General features: G+C 43.7%; 1 protein-coding gene across 1 annotated transcript in view; it reads left to right on the forward strand.

The window, feature by feature from the left end:
* The first annotated feature begins 13,532 nt into the window (after positions 1 to 13,532).
* KCNK10 (potassium two pore domain channel subfamily K member 10) overlaps positions 13,533 to 26,026 on the forward strand; it is a 122,746-nt gene continuing 110,252 nt past the window's right edge. Inside the window, exon 1 of the mRNA XM_037835258.1 lies at positions 13,533 to 13,605. Coding sequence (XP_037691186.1) covers positions 13,554 to 13,605 — 52 coding nt within the window. The 5' untranslated portion in view covers positions 13,533 to 13,553. The remainder of the gene's footprint in view (positions 13,606 to 26,026) is intronic.

The following is a 26,026-nucleotide window of genomic DNA, read 5'->3' on the forward strand; positions in this document are numbered from 1 at the left end:
CTGTCAGGGGTTTTGATGATCTTAAGGTTTCATTTTGGAGTTCAAGTAACTTGATACATCAGGATACTTGTTAATATTTTCCCTGTTACATTTATTTTAGCAAGGATAGAAAAAATGTAGGGAAACAGTATGTAATACTGACCCCCATTCTCTACATTACTTTTGAACAGGTTTTTTTTGCTTCACCTGCAAAAATTTCAGCAGAATATTTCAAAGACATCATGTCTAATATGGTACTGTAGATTTTTAAAATGTGGCACAAACTTGATTCATGGTGATGTCAAAGCATACTTTCAGCTGTCCATGGTCCTGAAATCCTAGCTATTTTTGTTCTACGGTCTTGTGTGTTTGAACTCAGACTGTTTGTTCTCTGCACAGTTTCTTTCATTCCACACTTCTTATGGCTTATTTTATTTATGTTTATCTAAAGTTAACACTTTTGAATGTGGAGCAACTGTATGAATTTATATGTGTTGGAGTGCCATAAGTTTTAAGAGGTACTTTTCTAAAGTACCTTCTGAGAGATACTTTAAGAGCTGTTTCTATAATGACCAAAACAAATGACTGTGACTTTTGTGGCCACAAGACTAGTATCCTTTAAAGAAACTGTAAAACAAACCAAAAATGACCCAAATCACAGCTGAATAGAGACCTAACTGCAGTCAGGAACTTTGAAAGGAAGAGAAATTCAAAATTCAAAAGACATGGAAATTCAAAAGAAAGAGATGATCAGACCAGGGCATCAAGAATATGAATAAATAGCATGACTTGATAAATAAAAAAATCAGGAATGCTTTACTTAAAATTAAAAAGAACCTGTAAGATAAAAGAGACACCTGGGAATAATTTATTTTAATGAAAAATATGGAAGACCAAGGAACAGGATGTGCTATTTCAAAGGAAGGAATGGTGACACTGGAAAAATACACAATTTGTACTATTTTTAAAAATCTGGTCTTTACTTCAAATAAAGGTCAGCTGTGATCAGATATGTTGTTCATACACCATCTGTGGTGGGAGGGGGAAAGTCAAACTACATCAAGGAAGTGTCAGCATTTACTGAGTGAGGGAGTACTCTATGTAGCTTTATGAAATATGCCCAATAAGCAGAGAAAAATAAAGTAGAAAAGATGATTCTATCCTGTAGCATAATGAAAAATTTGGCTAGTCTTTTTCCCTAGTTCTTGGGGAGGTAATTTTTCAATCTTTGGAATTTCTCATGACAGTTGTGTCTTTTCTTATTCATGGTGGGTCCAGGACCACTACTGATAATTTATATGGTAAAGGAGATGACAGGGTGGGGCCTGCCACACAGGTAGTCTTAGGGTTGGGGGATGGCTACATCAGAAAGACCAACCATGTGAGGAGGGGGTTGGGCTTGGGGTTTGAGGTCATATCAGCCCAACCTCCCTGGTCTCTGGGAGGTGGGAAACCCTGAATGTGCAGGCAGCTGGTAAGAATTGTGGGTGGCCTGAGCCCCTGAACTTGTGACTAGTTCCTGAAAGGGAATCATATACAGGATGGCCCATAATAACCTGGGGGTCTGGTCTTCCTCCGGGTAGTTAGAGAATTGAATGGGATTGAGTACAATAGCCTTTGCAGCTGCTTGAAGTTTTTGTTCCTTTTTCATCCTTAAAGTGATGGGGTAGATTCATAGGAAAAAAGGGACACAGAATCTCAGAGTTTAACCACTTCATTGAGCAACAGAAGCCCAGGAGGTCCTAAGTGATTTGTTTAAGGTCAAAGAGCTCATTAGTGGCAGAGCCAGGACAATAAATTAGTAGTTCCAATCTCTATCTCAGTGGTCTTTCCACTCTGTGACAGCCGCCTAATATGCAAAAAACCTTAATATTCCTATAGACAGTGTACATTCTATTGCACATAGAATACGAGGGAAATGGAGCAATAAATGAAAGGACAGTAAAGTGAACAAAATGGGAAGGGATTGTGCTATATGGGTCAAGGGAGACAAATCCAGTTTGATAAAAGTTTGAAGGAGGGGAAGAGCACTGAACAAGAGGTATGAGTTAGATAGGTCAAAGTGGGCCCAAAGTTACTGAATGGAGGCCAGGAAACCATTTGCAAGTAGATTTTTTGGGGCCCAACAGACAAGAGGCAGAGCAGTTATATTCATCAAATAAAGGACAAGAGTGTAATATAATAGTTGATTAACCAGAACATATCTGAAATGAGGTGTTTAAAATAACTGAAATTTCTGGTCGTGTAAGGGCTAAACAGAGACCACTGTTTGCTTCTTTCACAACCCCTAATTCTCAATATAGTTGGAAAAATGTTTCTCAAATATTCTAATTAATCCACCTTCTGAAGACTTGAGACTAATCAGGCTATTTCTGTTCCAGTCCCAATTCTGTCATGAAGCAGCTGTTTGTCATTGGGAAAGTCGCCTTACCTCTCAGGACTTCACCTGTTACATCTGTGAAACAAAGGGCTCTGATATATCAGAGGTTCCCAGACTTTGCATAAAAGAATAACTTTGGGCTCTTGTTAAAGAAACAAATCCCCAGGTGCCCCTGAGAGTCATTGAAACAGGATCTCCAGAGGAAGTACGTGGACCCAGGAATCTGCTTCTTGTCACCAGGAAAGTTTGGAAAGCTTTTACTACATAATCTCTAAAGTCCCTTCTAATGCTTACAACTTATGATTTGGCTTTCTCGTGGGCACAAACACAGAATTCCTAAAGCAGCTACATCTCTGATGGACTGAGGGTCTTAGGAGACCCCCAGAGATTACTGTGAATATTATAATCAATGTAAGGGCCTCATGCTTTCCACGGAGAAAGGGCAAGAGAGTGGAGAAATGCACTAACCCCAGGTTATCTTCCTTTGAATATAAAATTTAATAGATGAGGTCTCCGATGTCAGCTTTTAAAATTCTATCTGACAGAAAAAATACCCTATATCTAACATCACTGTATTACAAATAAAACTCCTAGCACTAAAGACAGAAAATAATAGATGATGCTATCTCTTAGAGGAGAGTAGAGCAAAGTAAAACATCACTGCAAATGTGTGAGCTTCACATCCTCTCAGCAGCTTTCTTAATAAAATAGCAGATTACCCAACTGGTTAGGGGTAGAGTGTGGATTTGTTCCTGCTAATAATTCAGAATTAATTTTTTATTTCCATCATTTATAGCTCAAAAGCAATGGAGGCATCACCATAATATTAAGGTCAAGCTTAATATCATGAATTTCAAGAAAGAACATGGAACAATGGTACAGAGCTATGAAATTTTGATATTCTACTAACTGAGAAAAATAAGTACTTGGGAAAATGGCCAGAAATGACAAACAATAATATATTTTCTCCCTTAAAACTACTCCAAAATTAATTTGAATTCATATATGACACAAAATATTAAAATTGTTTTCCAAAAATTGACCTTGAGCAATTGGAATCCATCAAATAGTCTTATTCATTCTATACATGTATATATCTTATATACAGAGCCAGAACATATGGTTATGAAGTCTGTGCACTACATACAGGCACTAGACTAAGGGGTGAGTGGGGACTGATATCCAATCCACATTCTGCTGGACAAACTATGCTTCTTGATATGAGGATGCCCCTCTTGCATCCCCTGAAGAAGGGCATCTTTTGCCTTGAACAGGCACTATCTCCAAGCCAAGGCAGTGCCCATGGACCTCTTTTCACTTGCCTCTAATTGCCATATAGATCAGCAGTGACCTTGCTTATGTAGGCTAGTTACCATATGGGTTAGCAGTAGCCATCTAGGCTTGCAGTGACCTTGTTTATATACCAGCAAATACAGTATTTGACTTTTTCTTCCAAGAGGCTGCTGGGGACATATTTAATCAGCTGACTTCTGACTAGCCAAGATTTTACTATGTTGAGTTGGACAGTGGGGCAAAGAAAAAAAAAAAAAAAAAACACAAAAAGCAAAGCACACACACACACACACACACACACAAAATTGGATACTTTCTAACCAATAATCCTGGTCACTTGCTTCTTTTTGGGACCCAGGGATGTGGCTCTTCTGAAATTCTTCTTGAAAAATAATGCTCCAAATTTGGAAAAAATGAAAAAGAATTAGCTTTCATAAAAGATACATTAAAACTTCTAGAAATTCCTGATAAAATTATTGAGGCAAGAAAAAAATTTCCATTCACAATAGCAACTGAAAGAATCAAATATTTAGGAATAAATCTAAACAATAATGCAAAGGACTTATACACAGAAAACTATGAAATATTGCTAAAAGAAATCAAAGAAGATCTAAATAAAAAGGAAGGATATTGGAAGACTAAATATCTTTAAGATGTCAACACTATCCAAAGCAATTTATAGATTCAATGCAAACTTAATCAAAATTCCAACAACTTTCTTTGCAGAAATGGAAAAGATAATCATTAAATTTATATGACTAGCTAAAGGCATCTAGAAAAAAAGAAGGAAGTTAAAGGACTCACACTTTCCAATCTTAAAACTTATTACAAAGCCACAATAATCAAAACAGCATGGTACTGGCACAAGGTCAGACATACAGACCCCAATGGAATAGAACTGAGAGCTCAGAAACCAACCCTCATATTTATGGCCAACTGATTATTTGATAAGGCAGTAAAGTCTGTTCTCTTCAACAAATAATGCTGGGAAAACTGGATCTCCATTTGCAAAAAAAAAAAAAAAAAAAAAAAAAAAAAAAAAGGAAGACCCAAGCCTAACACCATACTAAAAAAATCACCTTAAAATGGATCAAAGATCTTAATATAAGATGTAGAGCTATCAAACTCCTAGAAGAAAATGTAGGAAAGCATCTTCAGGACCCTGTATAAGGTAACAGTTTCTTAGACTTTACAACCAAAGCACAATCAAGGAAAGATAAAATCGATAAATGGGGTCTCATCAAAATTAGAAGCTTTTGTGCATCAAAGGACTTTATCATGAAAGTAAAGTGACAACCTACACAATGGGAGAAAATGTTTGTAAACTACATATCCAATAAAGGATTAATACCCAGAATATATAAAGTAATCCTTCAACTCAACAATAAAAAGACAATCAACCCAATTAAAAATTGGGCAAAAGACTTGAACAGACATCTCTCCAAAGAAGATATACAGATGGCCAAAAATCACATGAAAAGATGCATAACGTCATTAGCCATCATGGAAATGCAAATCAAAACAATGAGATACATTTCACACCCACTAGAATGCTACGATTAAGAAGATAGAAAATCACAAGTGTTGGAGATGATGTGGAGAAATGACACTCATTCATTGTTAACGGCGATGTAAAATGGTGTGGCCACTGTGGAAGACAGTTTGGCAGTTCCTTGGAAAACTAAGTATAGAACTACCATATGACCCAGCAATCCTACTACTAGGTATATACCCCAAAGTATTGAAAGCAGGAATGTAAACAGATATTTGCACACTGGTGTTCATAGTATCACTATTCACAATTGCCAAAAGATGGAAGCAACCCAAGTGTTCATCGAATACAATGGAATAGTATTCAGCCTTAAAAAGGAATGAGGTACTGTTATAACATGGATGAACCTTGAAGACATCAAAATCATGTTGAGTGAAATAAGCCAATATTGTATGATCTTGTTGTTTTGAAACAATTAGAATAAGCAAGCGCATAGTGTCAGAATCTACAATATAGGTTACCAGGGGACAGGGTGGAGATAGGGAATGAGAGTTAAGGTTTAAAATGTACAGGTTTCCTATTTGGAATGATGGAAATGTTTTGGTTAATGGATGGTATGATGGTAGCACAACATTGTGAATGCAAATAACAGCCCTGAAATAATTACCTGAATATGATTGAAAGGGAAAATGCTACATTGTATATATGGTAAGACAATAAAATTTTTAAAAATCCATGGAACTACACTATACAAACAGTGAACCCTAAGTTAAACCATGGACTTTAATTAAAAGTACAATTATAAAAATGTGCTATCATAAATTGTCACAAATGTTCCACACCAATGCAAGGTGTTGGGGGTTGGGTGCTGTATGGGAATCTTGTAATTTATTCATTATTTTTCTGTAAACCCACACCTTCTCTTATAAAAAAAAGAAAAAAGTAGTGGTGCAGGTCATTAATTATTTTGCCGGTCTGAGTGGATCAGTGCTTCGCTGTGTTTCAGTAACATTAGATGGCTATTTTTAAAAAGATAGTATCGGAATCTAAACATAGGAGCATTATATAAACTGAAGGACACTTTTTCTATACTCAGCATTATTAATAGACCACTGAAGAATGGGGAAGGTAGAGCAATGTAACGTGGTTGTGGAGAATTGGATGTGACTTGGAGAAGTCAAAGTAATTCCAACAAGACTGCTTCTCTGAGTAGGTATTTCAACATGACCATATATTTGGCATGATTTCAGGGATGTAACAAAGACTTTCTCATCTCCTTGCCTGCCTGCCTCTTTCTCAATGCTTCTTTGATTTGTTTGCTGATACCTGATGGTCTAAGATTTATTATTCACTACTTTCACTTAAATGTTCATCTGCTGTTAAAGAATTTTTGTCGCTAGGGGTCAGTTTTCTCAGAGAGCACAAAGAGCACAAATGGATAGAAGGAAGAATATGAGGACATAGTATCCCAAAAGATGGGGAGATGCTAGTGAGATGGGAACCTAAGAAGATTTCAGTCCCAATTTTGAGTACAGCTGACTTAATCCAGAGATCAAAACAATTTTACATGTAATTAGCTTTGCATGGAGAAAGGTAATTTGACTGAGAAATGGGTGGAGTTGGGTCTCAAGTCAGACAGTTCTGGTTTGGTGTCTACTTGCATCTCTAACTAGCCTTGTGTACTTGGACAACTCTTAACCTCTCCAAGCTCCAAGCTCCTCAACAAATATATGTGCCTAATTCATGCCAAGCATTTTGTCACGCATTGCTTCATATGACGATAAGATACCCACCTTTTAGGGGTCTTATGAGAAATAAATAGGATAATCTTAAAAATCACTGGCTAGGTGTCTAGCAAAGAGGAAGAATCATTTTATGGAGCAAGTAATAATAAGAATGACCCCTTAAATCTGTACATCTCTGTACAATTTTCAAAGCACTTTCACATCTATTGACCCCTTACAGCAGCTCTGTAGGTGGAACTAGTCAGATAATCAGTGCCCCGTTTTATGGGTGAAGAAATCTAATGAAACTTAAGAAGATTGACCTGCTTGGTTGTTTTCTTAGTGAAAAGGATGCCTAGCTAAAACATGTGTAAGTTGGCCAAAATCTTTGTACTTATTACTTATTCCTATTTTATAGATGGAGAAACTCAGTGAGGCTCAGAGTGATTTTGATTTGCTTTTCTGAGCCTTGTAGTGAAAAGGTGATTTTAAAAAAGTACAAGTTGTCAAATGCTTTGTACACATTGGTAAAGGTGGGTAAAAAGAGTTACCTAACATGCAGAAGTTTGTGTCTAACAATTTAATTGATGAAAGTTAATATAAGGATCCTGATTCTCTTCATCTTCACCTAAGTATTGAAAGACTTAAGGAAGGAAGAGATTTAGTCTAGAAGAAAGAAAAGCTTTGGCCTCACTATTATTTCCTAAATTTTGGGAAAGACTATTGATACAGGATTTGGAATCTCTTTCACTAGATATATTTAAAAATCATAGACGTTCATATATATTGCAATCCTATTCAGAGGTGGAAAACAGACCCAGAAAGCATCTTGAAATGACCTTTCCCAAATCTGGTTTTATGATTCAGCAAACCATTAGATGACCTAGTGGTAAGAAGGGAAAATTCTAACATTACATTCGTTCCAATCATTTTCAACCATACAAATATTTGCTTTAAAAGCATTAAAAAAATGAAATGAATATATTCCAAACAGTATCACTGCATTCTGAGACTATGCCCCACTACTTACTGAGCAAAACTGTTTCATTGGTCTATCCCAAGCCTTCCATTGGCTGCTTGGGAGGAGCATCTGTCGATATGCCCAGACCGTCTGACCCACTACAGGTTTTCAATCCTTGGTTAATCTGAAAGACTCTGGGAATTAACACTTGCCCATAAACAGATAGTGTTTTGGAAACATGCATGCTTTCCATGTGTCTTCCAGTTTTGGTTCAAATTAAAACCTTCCTGGAATGATATGAAAATCAGAGCTTATTCATTATGAACGGCATGTAACCTTGCTGAGTTCTTCTTCATAAATGTAGTAAAATACCATATGTGCCTGTCAACTTGGTGTTTATGTGTGAAAACACTCATCTATCCCTGGAACATGTCCTTTTTGGGGAATAAGAAACAAAAAGTAACTTTTTCAAGACAAGAGACTTGAGTGAGTGGGAATATTACTGCCTTTTATTCTATGGCTATTGGCATGGATACTGGAAGGCTTTGAGTTATTTCAGTCACCAGCTGTGGTCTGGAAATTATTTTTTTTCCCATTTGATTCAATTTATCTTTAGCTACATCGTGACATTAAACATTACCAGAAAACAACCAGAGAGAGGGAGTCATCTTACAACTTGTTTTCTAAGAAGCAACGGTATTTGAGGGCAGGATGAAAGCTCTGCATTTTTGTTAAGATGTTTGGCGCAATTCTTTAGAGGAGCTTAAACAGAATTTTCTCAAAGTCTAATTTTTTTTTTTTAAGTGAATCTTACAAGGGAAGAGGATGCTGGTTATGAAACATGCTCATCAGCCTGATGCTTTAATTACCTCTTCTTTGGAGTTCATGGTATATTGTTATCATTAATCCCCAATCAGAGGTTTGAGTCACCAAAATAAATCTGCAGGATTTATGCACACAGTTTCTTACCGAACAGCCGAGCTTCATGCTTCAAGGGGTATGACACATGACATGCTCTGCCCTTTACAGCTTTTCCAAGCCTAAAGGCAAAACCCAAGATTTGAGTAACATACATTTAAGGGTGTGTTTTTGCAGATGCTGGTTGGGACATGAAGACAAATGTAGGAGTGATTAATGCTAAGAACAAAGTGGAAACTTCGCTGGGGGGAAGAAGACATTTCTGGAACCAGAAGTTTCAACTGGCTTTAACTATAACCTTATCAGTTGTACCACTAAATGGGTATACACGAGTCAAAGGGGGGTGAAGGGAGAACATCACAAAATGAAAAGAAAGCCTCTGCAGTTTTTTGATAAGATGACTTAAGATGTCTTGGGGATGGGGGACGGGTGGGGGTAGGGAAGGGGTGGAAGACAGGGATCTCTTCTGGATTTCAGGGAGGAATGATGAAACCAAAGGAAAACAATCCAAGGCAGATTAATGAATTCATTATGGCATTTGTGAATTTAAAGTAGATTCTAATCAGGTCCCCCAGCCTTCCCCGCCTTGTTTGCGGAACCAGCGCTAATAGGGTTCCCCAAGCTGTTTCATCGCTCCCTGCGATTCGCTGTCCCAGGAAATTCTGCCTCACCCCTGATTCCGTGTTCAGCTTTCCTCTGGCTGAGCTGCTCATTGCCAACAATCCCGAGGCTCCTGCATGGCGGGAATCAGCCTCTCCAGTCTCACACCCCCCCCGGGGCTGCAGCTTGGGGAAGGGGCAAAGGAGTCAACCAACTCCCGGAAAACTTCCTTGCCGGAGATGGCTGGGGTCTTTGGGCTTCCTCAGCCTCCCCACGCTGGGCCCTGCGGTATTCATTGAAGTGCGGCAACTATTGGTGCGCTTCAGCCAGGCAGGCTCTGAGCTGCAGAGACGGGGCCGACCGGCAGCCACGCTTCCCCCGCGAGGGACGGCGCCCTTTACCACCCGATGCACCCAGGACACGGCCGCCGCCAGCCCCGGGCGCCCGTCCCAGGATGCTTTGTTTTCCTGCCGCAGGACGCCGAGGCAGTCTCTTTCCACCAGACTTAACTCGTCCGCAGCGGTAGCCATGGAAGTTGTTGCGGCACAGATGGAGAGGGATCCAATTGGGGGGTCATCTCTCTCGGATGTTTTTTCTCTGCACAGACCGCTTCTTCCCTCCTTATTGGGGTAAGTGAAATCCAGTCTGTAATAACAAAAGGGTAAAATTGAGGGTGATGGTGATGCAAGGGGACTGCTGTAGCATAAAGGGTCAATAAACTAAGTTGTTTTTCTTGGGGGTGGGGTGGGGGTGGGGTGGGTGGTATTTCTATCCCAAATACAGTTTAGGAGTTGGATTTAGCTTCAGGCATCTTGGTGGGAGAGGGTGCTGGGATATGTTTGTTTTGGGGAAATTCTTTGCCACAAACTTGTCTTTGTCTACATTCTGAGAAGGGAGAAAGAAAGTGGAAGTGAGAGAAAGCCCAGAATTTGGTGCATGTGTGTGCTAGTGATTTAGCAGAAAGATGATCCTAATAGCCAATGACCAGTGAAAGTCTTTTACCCATATCAGGAGTTCTAGATGTCCCCTCCATCCTAATTCTGTCACCCCAGTGGCATCTGTACCAAACCACCCCAGTCCCAAAATGACTGTCCCATTAATGCCTCTCTTGGGGAGCCAAATAACTTCTGATGAGGATCTGAAACCTGCCTTGCACACAGTGGGTGCTCAATAAATGTTTGTTGACTGGCGAAATGATGCATCCCCAGGCTGAGTCTTGCCCATGGAATTTGCCCCAGACACTTAACTGATTCTCTGATATAAGATAGACCTCAAAGAACCAGGATAACTTAATTCATTTTGTAAAGAAGGAGCTGGAGAGCCTTAGATAATACAGTGTATAGACTGTCATCATCCAAAAGAATCAATCTGACAGCTTCAGGGTCAGATTCATGGATCCAGGAACATGGTGAGCCCACAAGTTTCTGGCATAGTGAAGAGAGATGGGCCTTTGGGTCAGGCATGCTTGGGTTTGAATCTTGGCATTATGACCTTGGGCATGCTCCTTTACCTCTCTGTGCCTTGATCTCCTCCCCTGTGAAACAAGGCAAGAGAAGATGAAGGGAAGGGGGAGTTGAAAAGCGAAGGGGAGCATAAGTGTCCAAATTGTCTCCCCATCCTTAGAAAATTCAGGAAAGAGGGTGTCTTGGGTGCTGCTGACTTCTCTGCTGACACCTCTTCTGACTCTGATGCAGGTAAAATTGCATTGCAGAAACTGGGCTGGAGACCTCCTGCCCATGAACAGCTGAGAGGAGCAGGCAGAGTGAGGCTGGAAGCCTTTCTCAGGAGTTTAGAAGCAGCTCCCTTAGGGCTCAAGTCCAGAATTTACATACATTCTGGTGTCTCTGGGGCATGGCTGGGAGAAGCAGAAATTCCTTTTCTATCTCATTTCTGTGCCTCACACACCTTCTCAGCCTTCTTCTAGTAAAGGGAAGCAAAGTGTGGAAATGGAGTCCCAAAGAAGGTGGCTCTGAAGCACCTGGGGAACTGTGCCAATCACAGGGCTGAAGAGCCAAAGGCATCAGACTGATACTAGCTTTGCCTGAATGGGAGTCTGCAGAGAACTCAGGGCTCCAGCGGGGGTGGGGAGGGGGGCTGCCTGTGGAGTCGGTGACAAAGCCCCAAACCTTCCCAAGGAACTCAGTGGATCTCTGTGGACCTCACCCTGGGTCTCAGAAGCCTGGATGTGAGACCGTAGAGAGGGATGGGGTGGACAATGAGAGACACTGCTGGCACAGAGCTCCCCCAAAGCCTCAAGATACCCTGGAATGGTACACAATCCAGAGAGCAGGGGCTGGTGTAAGCAGTAGAGCCACCCCGGCCAGTCTTGGGAATGAGTTGGGCAGTCACTTTCTCTTTCATAAGTAAAGGTGACAACACTCGAATCCAACCTCATAGCACGAGACAGTGGTAAGCTCCAAGAAGGCGAGGTCCACGTCTGCCTCGTTCTCTGCCACACAGCAGCACCTAGCACAGATAGCTCATAGTTGGGGCTCTTTATACGTTGAATGAACAACGAATTTTAGAAACCTCATCTACAACCAAGAGTTCATCTCCCACACTGCTCCATGCAATGCATGCCTTCATTTAGCAAGTATTTCTTGGGTGATCTTCCACATGTTAGGCTCCGTTGCTAGACATCAGAAAGGAATTTGTACCTATCATTCATACTGATACTTCAGTGGCCCATTCAGTGGCATCTCGGCACCACGTAACACCTCTGGAGACCGAGGCCCCATCACAAGCCCCTGTGCGGCTTCAGGCTCGGGCAGTGGGGACGCGGGGCGGGGGGGGGCAGTGGGAGATGCGGCAGGTTTAGTCTCTTTCGAGGCAACATGTCTGAAGTCCGTTTGCACCCGTCCCTGCTCCCGGGGCCGCCTCTCCCCGGAACCGCCCGGTCTTGGCAACTCCTCTTTCCTCCGGGGCCGCTGCACCTCTCTCCAGCCCCCTCCCCGGGCTCGGAGCGGCGATCCCAGTCGGGTGGCAGGTAGCTGGGGAAGGGACCAGGTTGCGCCTGGGGAGCGAGCTTTCCCGGGCGGGGAGAGCGCGGCGGACGCCGAGCGGTCCCAGAACAAAAGGCTCATGGCTGGCACCGGCCTCCTCGTAGTGCGGTGGGGACGTGGGCTCGGGGCGCAGGCGGGAGAACCACGCGCAGGAGGGGACTGAAGTGAAAAAATGAAGTGAGAAAAGAAAAAGAGGGGGCGCCCAGGGTGGGAGCGGCGTGAGCAGGTCACCCCGCGCCCGAGGTCTGCGGCGGGGCCAACGCGGCCCTTCCTCCGCCTTCTGCAGCGCCTTCCAGGCAGCCAAGCGTGTCTCCGCTGCAACTCCGCGGAGCGCGCCGCGGCCGCCACCACGCCCGCCTGCTCGCCAGCCGGCTGCGCCAGTAAGTAGCGGCGCGCCCACCGCCCGCCAACTGAGCTGTCGGGTCGCGGCTTGTCTTCCACAGCCCCGCAGGCAAGTCCGCGGCCGCCTGCTGCCCGGGGCCGGGCGCCGAGCGCGCCTCCACCGCTGGCTGGACCCGGCCGCCCACTGTGCGCCCCGCGCCCTCCCTCCGCGGCGCGGCGTCTGCAGCGCGCCACGGGGAGGGTCGCCCTGATCGCGCGCTCCCCGAGTGCCGCGCCACTCCCATGTCCAATGGCTTTTCGGGGGTGGGAAATGGGGGGTAGGGGGCGTCGCCCAGAGGCGAGGAACTGCGGTCGGGGTGGGGCATGTGCGCTTGGCGCGGCCGAGCGCGGCGACGTGCCCGCCCGAGCGCGCGCCCGGGCGTGTGTGTGTGAGTGTATGTGTGTGTGAGGGAGTGTGTGCGCACACGCCTTCGGGGGCCGGAGGGACACTGCAGTGGGCTTCTCCCTCGCGCCGGCCCCACGAGTGCTCAGCCGCCAACCTTCCCGCACCGCATCTGGAAGTAGCTTGGCTCTTTCAGCTTCCTGAGCCTTCCTCTCCATCCACCCCTCCCTGATCTTACTTTCCTTTTAGCCAGGGGGTCGCGGCCGGTCACCCCCCAACTGGCGCAAACACCCAGGCCTTCTCCAGTTCTCTCCTAAGCCAATATTTTTGCACTTGTCTTTCTCTGGGGTTTTTCCACGAACCACTCCAGGCTCCCCCGTTCTTGGAAATTGTTTTGTTGGACCGCTGTACCGAGGCGTGTAAAGCTTGAGGACTTTATTTTGATTCGGTTCAATTTTTCCCCTTCCGGGCAACGGAGCAATGAAATTTCCAATCGAGACACCAAGAAAACAGGTGAACTGGGATCCTAAAGGTTGGTATCCCCTCCTTTCCTCCGCCCGCGTCCTGCCTCCATCTCCCGCAGGTGCGCGCCCACAGGAGTGGAAGGACTCTTGCTCCTGGCAGCGTGTGTCCTGAGGCTGGTAGATGCGCCTGGGAACTGCTGCGGGTGGGAGGAGGGCGGAGGCAGCGTGGGTTCCGAACCCGGATGGTGCCTGTCATTATCACATAATCATTGTCCGTCCTGGATTGTTTTAAAATCTGTTTAAAGGCACACCAAGCCGGCTGTTTGGCTTGAAATTGCACCAGGTGCCGGTATTTGCTTTTGATTTTGCGTGCGCGAGTGCATATGTCCTTTGTTTCTGGTGATCTTTGTCTCTCTGGCAGATGGGTGGGGTGCCTCCCCCTGGACCCGGAGCTGCCTGCCCGGAGGGTCCCCAGTGGGAAAGGTTTCCCGGCAGCAAGTGGGGCTCAGATCTGCAGCAGCCGTCCCTGGGGGTGGCCCTTTGCACTGAGTGTGCAGAATAATAGAGCCCATGGGGGCCTCCCGAATCTGGCCCAATCTTATTACCAGGCAGTGAGTTTGGCTCAGGTCGGAGTTGAGAGGGAGGAAGGAGAGAGGGTTTGTGAGAAGAGTGGGGCTGCAAGCTACTCAGGGGTTCCAGGAGGGGTCATGCAGTGTGCCCCTGGGAGCTGTGATGTCTTTTAGAAGCTCTTATGAATGTTGGACAGTGTTCCCTGGGTGCTGAAGGGAGCGATTAAGACAGATTTGTGTGTGCCCAGTGTGGGCCACTGTGCCTGTAATTAGCATACAGATAGATGTGAAGGCTAGTGGCTAGTGGTCAGGATGGGAGCAGAACAAGTTGACATCAAGTGTCTCAATTTTGACAGGAATAATGATCTTTAGCATTTTTCTTCGCTCATCTGAAGGCTGAGTTGGGCTAGGCAATGCCTCTGTGTATATTGGGGTTGAAATTTGTTTTTTTGGGGTGTGTGTGTGTGTGTATGTGTTTAATGTTCCTTATGAGTGTATTTCTTCTTTTCTCCAGACTGGAGAAGAGGAAACAGATCGTATGTTGACTGAATGTCTTATGAATTGACTGGCTATTGAAGAGTGAGTGGTGGTGCCTTTTTTAAAAACTGAGGCTTTTACACCTTAAATATAATCCAACCCTTCTATTTTTGTCTCTAAATTTCTAGAAATACAGAAGTGTGCCTTTGCTTTAAAAAAAAATCCCTGTAAACATTTTTACTGAATACCTACTACATACCATGCACTGAGAATACAGCCAGAACTGGAAAGACAAAAGCTCTGTATTCTTTAAGTTTACAGTGAGGGAGGTGGACCTAAATCAATCATCCCACAGAGGAATACATAATTACAAGTTTAAATATGATCCATGAAGAAGAGGGTCAGGGTTTTAGGAAAGTGTTTGGTAGAAGAGACTGACAAGGACCAGAGGAGGGGAATGATCAGGGAAGGCTTCCTTGAGGAGGTGCTGTTGATACTGAGACCTGGATGATGAATAGAAGTTAACCAGCTAAGGAGGAGAGGGAGGGAATATGTTCCAGAAGGGGGAATAGCAAGCACAAAGGCCCTGAGGCAGAAGAGAACATTGCATTTTTGAGGAACTGAATGGCGGTGGCCAGGGCTGGAGCAGAGAGCAATGGTGTGTTTTCTGTGTGGGTGGTGGTGAGGCTGTTCACAGGGTTCAGACCACACAAGGCTGTGTTGTTGGGGTGGCTGAGTTATAGGGTGGGAGGAAAATGTAGTCTTTATCTGAAGTTACGAAGGGTCTCAAGCAAAGGAGGGACATGCTCTGAACTAAATTTCGGAAGGCGTAATGTGTAACCCAAAGGATATGGGGGACCTGATGCGATGGTGGCATGGATCAGGACGGTGGCCATGAGGATGCAGAAGTGGATGGAGTTGGGAGCCATGGAGGATGTGGAATCAACAGGCTTTGTGTAAATAAAGTGTGGCAGTGGAGGAATTGGAAATGACTGAGGTGCAGGAGGCCAGGACCCAACTTGAGGGAAAGCTCATGAGTCAGGTCTAGGATATGCTGAGCTGGAGATGCTCCTGAGTCATCCAAGGGATATGTCAAATGCACAGGTGTCTAAAGGGTTGGGATCTTCAGTGAACTCAGGTGGAATGGGAAGGATATGGGGCTGATTTTGTGACACTTGACTTGTAAAATTCATTTCTGTAGGATCGTCACTCTGTGTATTCATGTCACAGTGATAAAAACAGAAAATGTTCACATTTTACAACCTCAATAGTGAAGAAGCATTCAAGAAGCATCCACAGTCACAACCAAATAGTTCTGAAAGTTATAAGACCCCAATAGAAATAACATTTGACGAGCATCATTCTGTGCCGGGTGCTTTATGTACATTATTTCATTTTATTTTCCCAACAGCTATCTGATTTAAGCATTAATATCCTCATTTGACACTTGATTGCCATCACAGCCCCACTGAGCTGCTTTCCAATCAGGTGCCCTGACATAGGCACGCCAGTCTTCACACACTATTGTTTCTGAAGCTGGGGGTGGCAATGGTCTTTTCTAGCCAGGGTTGGAGGCAGGAGGGGAGTAGGGAGTGCGGTGGCATTTTCTCACACCTGTATGAAGCTATGTGACAGGCATCGGTCTAACGCTTTCATATAGTAATTTATTTAGTCTTCACAAAAATTGTAGGAGGAAGGTAGTATCCTAATTTTGGTACATGAGGAAACCAAGGAACAGAAAGGTCGAATAACTTGTCCAAGGTCACACAACTAGTGGACTAGAATCTAGGCTCTTAAGTAGTCTCCTAGTCTTAAGTTTTGGGAACCTCTGGCTTTTGCCTAGTGAGACTCCCAGAGGGCAGGGACTGGAGTGGCTTGTTGGGAGAAGGAGGGGAAGAGAGAGGGAGAGAATAAGAAAGATGAGGGAGAGGAGAAGGAAGGGGAAGAGGAGGAAGGGCAGTGAAACAGTGAATCAGCCTTTCCCCATTCATTTCTTTCTCCACTAACCCAACCAGCCAAGTGGTGTCTCCACTTCTAGCTCTGGTGGGCGAGTCACTGGCCACTTTGGGTTTGTTCTTTGGAGGTTCAGGTAAATACAGGGTGTTTAGTAGGGTAAAGATGAAAGGAAACCTAGCATTATAATGGAAAAGCAGAGGGACAGAGGGAATTAAATGGATTGTAGGATTTGAGTATTAACAGACTTGAATCTTCAGGTGGAGGTGTTGATGGGTTGTGAAAGGAAATTGCAATCATGATGTTTTTCTTACAACCCCATTACCTGACAATTTAATAGCACAGAATGAAGACGGTTGGAGAACAGATTGGTTTTGATTGCACTTGGATGAATTAAGCAAAGTACTGTCAAGAGATTTAGGTGCAAGAACAAGACTTAAAGTGATTACTCTTTGGTGGTCTATGACCTTCCTCCATATTCATAAAATTAAGCCTTCAACAAATAAGAGTTACTGCTTGTGTAGGACCTACCCAAAAGTAGATTGGCACTAAGTCTCTGCTTTCATGCAAAAACTTAGGTGCATTTTACATCACTGGGATCACTTCTGGGCTTTCTGCTTGAAATTGGGATTGGTTTGCTGTTTATGTATTTGAAGGGCTTTATAAAACTACTAAGATTGGCAAACAATATTCCCACAGCTTGAGCCAAGTAAATTAATATGGTAAAAAACTGTGAATTTGGGGGCAAAAGAATTAGGTTTTAGAACCAGCTGTACTAGTAGTTAGCTGTGTGACTTTGGGCTGCTCATTTAACCTTTTTGGGCTTCACTTTCCTCTCTTGTGGAGAGGGACCATTGACTTCTTTATCTCACCTCCTCAACTTTCCCCCTCATTCTGACCTTAGGGCCACTTGGCTCTTTTGTTCCTCAAATAGATTGAACTTTTTCCTGTCTCAGGGCCTTTGCACTTACCCTTCCCACTGCTTATAATGGGCTTCCTTGCATGTTCACATGGCTGGTTCCTTCCCATCACTGAATCTCAGTCCTCATTAGCGAGGACTTCCCTGTCCCATATGGAGACTTTTCCTCCCCTTCACCAGCCCCGTCACTATTATGTTACCTGCTTAGTTGTCTTCCTAGGACTTGTCATGATCTGAAAGTTTCTTACTACTTACTCACATGTCACGTTTGCTGCCAGCCTCCCTCACTGGCATGCAGGCTCCATGTGCAGTGGCTTCTCTGTCTGGTCCACTGTCATATCCCCAGTGCCCCAGGAAGTGCCTGGTACACAGCGGACACTCTGTAACCCTTTGCTGAATGGATGCATGGATGGTGGGATGGATTGGAGAGGAACTCCAAGGGTAAATACATCACAGAAATTCTAGGACTCCTTTAAGCTATGGATGGTGATGTACAAATAAGGAGAAAGGAAGAATATCCCTAAATAACGGGATATTGGAAAGGACACTGATATTCCCACCTACTTGCATGCTCTCAGCTCTCCAAAGCCTCTAGCAGACTGTATTCCTTCTTTTCTCCCCTTTCATCAGGAGTGAAAAGGCTGGCTCGGGGCTGGGCTGATCTAGCCTAACAAAGATATGGACAATGTCCAGTTAATAATTTGGCTCATATTTGCCATTGGAGTGTGGCTAGTTTTAGGTATTTTAGTCCAGTTAAGAAAGAAGCAAAACTGCAGAGCTGGAGCTGGGTTTTTTTTTTTTTTTTTAAAGCTGTGTTTTTAATGCATACTTTAATGCAAAATTCTGGAGACACCTGTACCATGCCCGCATAGCACCTTTCAGTTTACAGAATACTTTTTACAAATTCTCTCATTCATTCCTTAAACAGTGCTATTTTGTAGATACTAGAGTCTGAGGTTTACCGATGGGTAAATTAAGATGTAGAAAGACTTATTTTGGGGTCCAAAGCTGCAAACAGGCAGAACTGGGCCCTGCCTAGTTCTTTTGATTCTGAAGTCCAAGGCTATTTCCTTTAAGCTCACCTTCCGTCCAGAGTCCTTGCCCATTCCACATCTCCCATTCTCTCTCACCCAAGAGTACCAGAAGGTTTTTCTGAGAGATTTAGTGGCATCTCTTTACTGAGCAGTGAGCTCTTGGACAAAGGCTGTTTTCAGCAGATTGCACTTGCACAGGCCAACACTTTCTTTAACCCAGGTATTCAGGTGACGATCCTCAGATCCCACTTCTGCTCTTATGATTAAAAGATTTCTGTCTCTTGTGAAAGTGACTGTGCTCAACTTCCAATTTCTCTTTAGTGCTATTTTTATTAATGTGTTTCCAAACACACATTTGCATAACTTAGATTTTCTGGAGAGAAAATCATGTGTTTTTGATTTAATATCCAACTCTCAGGAGATCAGCATTCCAAGTGGGATGAATAATGTGCCCAAATCACCACAATTATCCTAGGAAGTAAAGAAGAACAATGTTCCAAAGATTGTCTGGCCAAGATTTGGTTCAGAGTTCTTTTCCAGCAGTGTCTAAGGGAGCTTCATCATCCTTCTGACAATCCCAATAATCACTGACTGGAATTAAGCCTGGGCAAGTTGACTTTGCTATTCCACATTATTTCTAATACATTTGTGCTTTGGCTGAATATAAGCATCATCTCTACATCAGATGCATTTAAAAAATACTATCCACATCTTGCCCCAAATTGCAAAACTTCAACCACTAATGAGATATGGTGTAAAGCGTGTCTTACATCAACACACTGTTGGGGGTTGGCTGTTGGTAAGAAACATGCTTTTTGTGGTGGTTGTTTTTTTTAACTAGTGGATTTCTTTATACTTTTGATCCGTAGGAAGTTAAAGTTTAATCATGAAGTATAATGAAGCCATTTTACCAATAGCCAATTTGGAGATTTCATTGTGAAGAACTCTCTTGGCTGTTGCAGAAAGGTAAATTAAGGTGACAATTTTTTGCTGTATTCAGATTCTGTTATAAAAGATGCTTCCTGGGTGACCCAGAAAGGGTTAGAGTTGGTTAGGGGGTCGGCATGACTTGGTTATGGAATGTACTCAAATGTCGCACCAGGAGCCCGGTCACCATCAGAGTTAAAGAGGCCAAAGTTACCATCCACCTACAGGCTCTGGTCCTGGTGGTACTTTCAGTGTCAAGCTCATTATCATCCTCCAGAATGGGGAAAAAAAATCTCCTATTTTCTTTTGAAAACATTGACTTTTTAGAACTGTGCAGACCAGTTTGATACCTCCACAGCCCCCATAAGTTTATGGGCCTGAGTACTATGAATTAAAATGAAACTTGCCTATCGAATCCTCCATCTAGGCTGGGGGTGGGTTGAGGGCATTAACATAGGAGGAGGGGAGGCACAGGAGGAATTTTATTCTCTTCCTTTGCCATTCCCAGAGGCAGGGGAGTGGGGATGAGCATGAGAAATTGTGGGGAAGGACAGGATTTCAGGGGTTCCCAGTTTATATATACTATAACCCATTAGTTCCTCGTGCCCCAAAGGGAACTTTGAAGCAAAGTGGAGTAGTGGGGAAACAAGGAAACATGGGATTTGGAGTAAATATGGAGCTGCCAAACATAAACCACATGATTGCAGGGAACGTCATCTAGTAACACAATGTGGGAAAGAATGTTGGAAAATGGGAGCTTGAATACCTTGGTGGTAGGTATTTATGTATTGTTTTTATTGTAGTAACAAATATACAACTCAGAATTTCCATTTTAACCACGTTCAAATGTGCAGCGCAATAGGGTTAATTACACTCACAATATTGTGCTAACCATCACCTCTACTTTCTTATCACCTCAAACAGAAACTCTCCTTCCCTTCTTTATTTTCTCTCTTCATATTTTTGTTTTCTGATCTCAATTGTGATCTCTTACACAAAGGATCCTAAATTTTTTTTTTCTACTCTACTGCCTGATATTGGGGTGTTCGCAGTTTAGAAAAAAATGCTTAAAGTGAAAAGGCAGATTTGCTCAGGTGGTGAATGTAGAAGTTATGGTGACCTTTGCAGAATGGCTTAAAATGCCAGGGTTTGTCAGTCTGACATAAAAGCGATGGACAATTTTAGTACCAGGAAAATGAATTTCTTATATGCAAGCAGGCCTTCAGGTCCCCCAAGTAATAATACATCAGATATTTTAGCAGGATAAAGATAATAGGATCACTTACCAAATTTAATGTGTTATGAGCCTGACAGGCTAAATAGAGATGCTTGTATCAGATATGATATTTGACAATGAATGTTCATTTGTTTTGTCATAAAAGAGAGGAAGACAGGTGTCAAATGTTTAAGAGTTCAGAGATGAAAAGATTCTATCCATTAATTAATTATATTTTTCCCCTGCAAATTTGGGACAGTCTCTTGTTAGTCTCTTTCAACAATGGACCACTCTGCTTTGGAATTCCACTGAATTCCACTCTTTGGGAATGTTGCTTTAGGCCAAAGGCACTTGTTTCTTGTGGTACAATTTGAGGTTATATGGGAGGTAGTTATGGTAGATCTGATTCAGGATGTACCTCCTTAAAATAATTTGATAGGAGAGAAAATGCGTGTAATATTCATTTAACCTTAGAACCTAATGCCTGGGCAAGATGCCACTCTCTGTAGGGTCTTAGGGTGGTATGCCTGCATTCCAGTGCTGGCTCTGACACTCATATGGAAAAGGAGGGAGCTGGTTGTTGGTTGCTAAGTTCCCTTCCTTTCCCAACAGTCTTAGATCACCTGGGTCCTAATTTGAGCTACACCACTTATTAGTGGTTGATCTTGGGCAAGTTGCTTCATCTCTCTGTGACTTGGTTTCTTCATCTATAAAATGGAGATAATTATGGCTTGCCCTTCCTTGTTTTGTTATGTGGATTAAATAAAGTGATATATGAAAAGCTCTGAAAGGAGTGCTTGGAGCATCGCAAGGGCTCCATGAGTGGTCCCTGTGCTGTGTGGTTATCAGAGTTGCAGAGGGCATGTGTTGTGTTTGGTCAGGGCAGACCCCAGCTCCAGCATCCTGAAAAGAAGCATCTTGTTCTCTCCCCAGATCATGTGGGAGGGTGACCCATAGCAGAACTCACCACTCCTGGGACTCTCCTAGGCCCCCAGTGTTCTTAGTTCAGGCTTAAAACACCTGGGCTGTTCTGGTGGAAGCAGAGAAAAGACTAGAAAAAGAGCATAGTTTGGAATCAAGGTACTTGAATATGAGTTATTATTCTAATTTTACTAGCTGTGTGAACTTGGATGAGTCACTTAACCTTTCTGAGCTGTAAAATAAAGATAGCAGTAACACCTGCTTAACAGTTGTTGAATGATGAAATGAGATAATAAATGTGAATGAACTTTGTAAACTCCTAAGGTCTAGACCAGCATTTCCCAAATTATGTTCCATGGAACACAAACTAGTCTTGTCAGATGCTCTGTGGAAAAAATGGCTTCATGGTCAGGTCAATTTGCAGAATGATGCATGCTTATTCCTTCCTGGAGAGTAGTCATGACCCTCAGTTGTTACTTAAATGTGTTGCTGTATAATAAACATTGCATAGCACATTTAGGGGCTTAAACCATGATGCACCTTTATTATCTTATAGTTTCTGTGGGTCAGGAATTTGAGAGTGGCTTAGCTTGGGTGGTTTGGCTGGAAATCTCTGATGAGTGGTTAGATGTTGGCTGGGACTGCTGTTATCTGAAGGCTTGACCGGGGCTGGAGGCTCTGCTTCCAAGATGGCTCACTTATGTGAGTTGCAAATTGCTGTTGGTTGTTAGTGAGAGGCCTCATTTCCTCCCAGTGAGGACCTCTCCATGCTGCGTGAGTGTCTTCACAGCATGGCAACTGGCGTCTCTGAGGGCAACTGACCTAGGTGAGAACAAGGTAGACTGACAATGCCTTTTATGATCTAATCTCAGAAATCATAGCTCATTACTAATCTCAGAAATCATACCGTCATTATTACTGCTACGTTCTTTTCATTAGATGTGAGTCACTAAGTTTGGTCCACATTTGACAGGGTGGGGGTATTAAGCTCTACTTGGAAGGAAGGAATGCCAGAGAATTTGAGGCCATATCTTAAAACCACCCTGAGTTTCCTCCCTATTATTTAGTGAATATGTACTAAGTGCAGGACATGGTGTTAAGGGCTTTATAATCATTATCTCACATAATCCTCTTTATAATCCAAAGCAACAGGTGAAATTAATATTACTATTTTCAGACAAGGAGGCTGAGACCCAGGAAGCTAGTTCAAAGTTACCATTAGTGCTATGACTTGAACCCTGGGTCTCTGCTAAATGTCTGAGCTCTCATCTCTACTCCGTATACCTCCCCCCTGATAATCCTGCAGTACTGAAACCTGTTTAATTTTGTTTCACTCTGAGTTTCCCATTTGATCTTGGAACCATAATTCATTTAACTCCATTTATCCCTCTTTTGGACCCACTGCTGGAAACAATATTATAGGAAGACAGTGAGTATGATGACTTGTGTCCAGTATGAATATATGGTCTTAGATCCCAGTATACCTACTAGTCCAAACAGAGTATTCAATGCTGGAAAGCATCTTCTGAGCCTATCTTGTGGAAGTATCAAGCTATGTGTAATTCTGTAAAACCGTAACAAAGAAATGACCCCACGATACACGCTGTTTTTTCCCACTCGGAACCCAGAGGTTGAGTGGGGTAACTCCTGGGTCTTCTCCCCTTCCCTTACAGATTCAGTACCTGAAAACCCAGCCTCCTTGGATAAAGCCAGGAAAACTGGACAGCCTCGAGGCCGAGCATTAGAAAGCTGGGAATGTCTGGTGTGTGTCTGCAGTGACGGCAGACCATGTGTCTGGTGGTGTGACTAAAACGCAAGTCAGAGTGTGGCCAAGGTGGCCGGGACAGTGCCTGGGAGTGACGGGCACGCCGCACAGTGAGAGGTGATTGGCGGGAACTGTCAGCGCCTTCTGTCTCATTTTGCATGTTTGGTTCTTTGCTTATCTCATTGCTTTTTTTCTGCACACTCCTGAAGAGAAAATGATTTCCAGGAAGGAGGGCACATTTGGTGCCTCAGAAGGCCCCGTTTCCAAAAAAGTAGCCCTCCTGGCTTATTCCTGAGGCCATCTGATGTTCTGAATAAAGTTTTGGAGCTTCTGTGCCTTGTGCAGAGAAGAGGAAGCGCGGTTTCTCTGAGTTCCACCGCGACTTGAGAATGATCGAGAGCTGGGCATTGTGGAACATGTCACTTCCCGCACAAAATGCAAAAAGAGGGCCTAGGACAGGGTGCGAGTGGGTGAATGAGGCTGCCTGAGCCCCAGTCATGTCCCACAGCCAACTTGCAGCCTGTCTGTCACCATGGTAACCAAGGGCCGAAAATTTCTCAGGATGCCCCTAGGCCATCGTGACCACTTTCTGCTCTGTTGTTTCCCCTTCTCTTTCATCCAGCCAAGTCCCCTCCTTCCCCTACACACACACACACACACACACACACACACACACACACACACACACACACACACACACACACAGTGACTAACTGCACTTTTTTAAGGCCCTGTTTTTAATTCCTGCACCTGCAACATTGTAACCCAGACTAAGCCACATGTACATGCTTTCCTGGGCTTTTCCATTTTTACTATGAAAGATTAGTTGTATGTCATGCAATGTACATACTCCAGATTAAAGTGTATCTGTGCGTAATGATAACTGCTTGTGGCACTCATGGCTTTGAATAACACTCCTACACTCACAATCTGGTTTAGAGCTTGACATTTTTCAGTGTGTTAGAAAAGAACCAGAGGAAGCCGGTGAGGAGTGGTAGTAGCGCTGGCCAGGAGACCAGGTTCCGGGACTGGCTGGAGAGTGACGTGCAGCATGGCGACATGAGAATGGGGTGGTGGGCAGCGGCCAGACGGTGCAGGGTTTAGTAGGTCCTGTTAAGGAGTTTTGTTTTTTTCTTTCCTGAGAGTAGTGGGAAGGCACTGAGCAGTGTGAAGTGGGAGAGTGATACAATCAGATCTGTATTTTAAAGATTATTTAAACCACTCATCAATTGATTGATCGATCAAATGATTCATTCAGCAAATGTTTATGAACAATACAAACTATGTGCCTGCCTTAGTGCTGGGTGGTAGACTCACTTGGGATACTCTCTGACTTCTTACAGGGAGCATGGGAATTTCTGAAAAACATTCAGCAGGGAAAAGCGATATTTGACATCTGTAGTTTACAACAACCAATTCCAAACTTCTGATTGCAAATAGAAGGTGTATTTTAAAGCAACAACTGGCACATTTTAAATTTCTGTTAATTAAAATAATCTTTTCCTTAACTTTGTTACACAGCCCTTGTGTCTGTAATAATTTACATATCTGGAGTCAATGAATCAACAAACTGAAAACTATGGCGTGCCCATATTCTGTTGTACTTCAAATGCCTCTCAAAGCTTCCAGCATAATGGGCCTAATAAAAATGGCCAGTGCTCCTTCTGTACTGGCTGTCTCTTTGTTCCTGGTGTGCTGGGAGCCGGGCGAGTATTGTGCCACTGGGATATTTCTCCTTTGACTATAATGGGAACCCCTGCTAGTCACCTCCTTCTTGTCTTGGCTTGAAAGGCCTCACAGAAGCCTGAATTAATGAGCGGGTATGATGGGCCGGCCCTTTTCTCTGGCAGGGTGAGAACACAGCCTCTCCATCAGCATGAATGGCCACTCATCAGGCAATAATCTCTGCATTCAGTTTCCCTTCTAAAGGCAGGAAGGGCAGACAGCCACAGGGGGTGGGATTGAAGAGCCCTGTAAGTCTCTCTCACAACCGACCCAAATCCCCCCTTCCCAGGCCTACCAGGGTGCTTGAAACCTTAGCTACGCTATTCATTGGCAGCCTTTCATTTGTCCATCTGGTTAGTCCATAAACATTTATTAAGTTCGTGCAGAAATGGGGCTAGGCACTAAACACAGAAAGATGAAGAAGACATGAGGCTGCGTGACCAGAGAACTCAGGCTAGCCACCAAGACAGGTGCATAATCAAGTAATTATGGTCTATATGATGAATACCTTGATAGAGAAATGGATTAATGTGCCATCTCCAGAATACGTCTTGTTAAAATGGAAAAATATTTACTGAGGGTAACACACTAACTCTTGATTACCCATCGGTACAGTCCGGTGAATCAGTGTCTATGAGAGAGCTGGGCCGTGGCAGGGACAGAACACTGGGCTAATATGTACTGATGGCGTGGCCTAAAGTAGGAGGGAAAGATCGAGTGTGGAAGGACAGGCCTTGGGGAGATGCTGTGTAGGGCACAGACCCAGGGCTGTGGGTACTGATAGAATTGCGTGACGGGGGCATGGTGGGGAATGGAGATGCCGCAGGTGCAGGAGAAGGGCAGAAGGTGGTGGCAAGAGAGGGGAAGGGCACCTAAGGCAAATTTCCACCTGTGCAGATGTTGCCCAGGGCTCATCTTGTTCACATTAAACTTGCTTCCAAGGTTGTAAGGGACCTTTGCTTTTCAGAGGGCAACACCCAAGT

This window comes from Choloepus didactylus, chromosome 4 (genome assembly GCF_015220235.1).
Source record: "Choloepus didactylus isolate mChoDid1 chromosome 4, mChoDid1.pri, whole genome shotgun sequence".
Taxonomy (NCBI): Eukaryota; Metazoa; Chordata; class Mammalia; order Pilosa; family Megalonychidae; genus Choloepus; species Choloepus didactylus.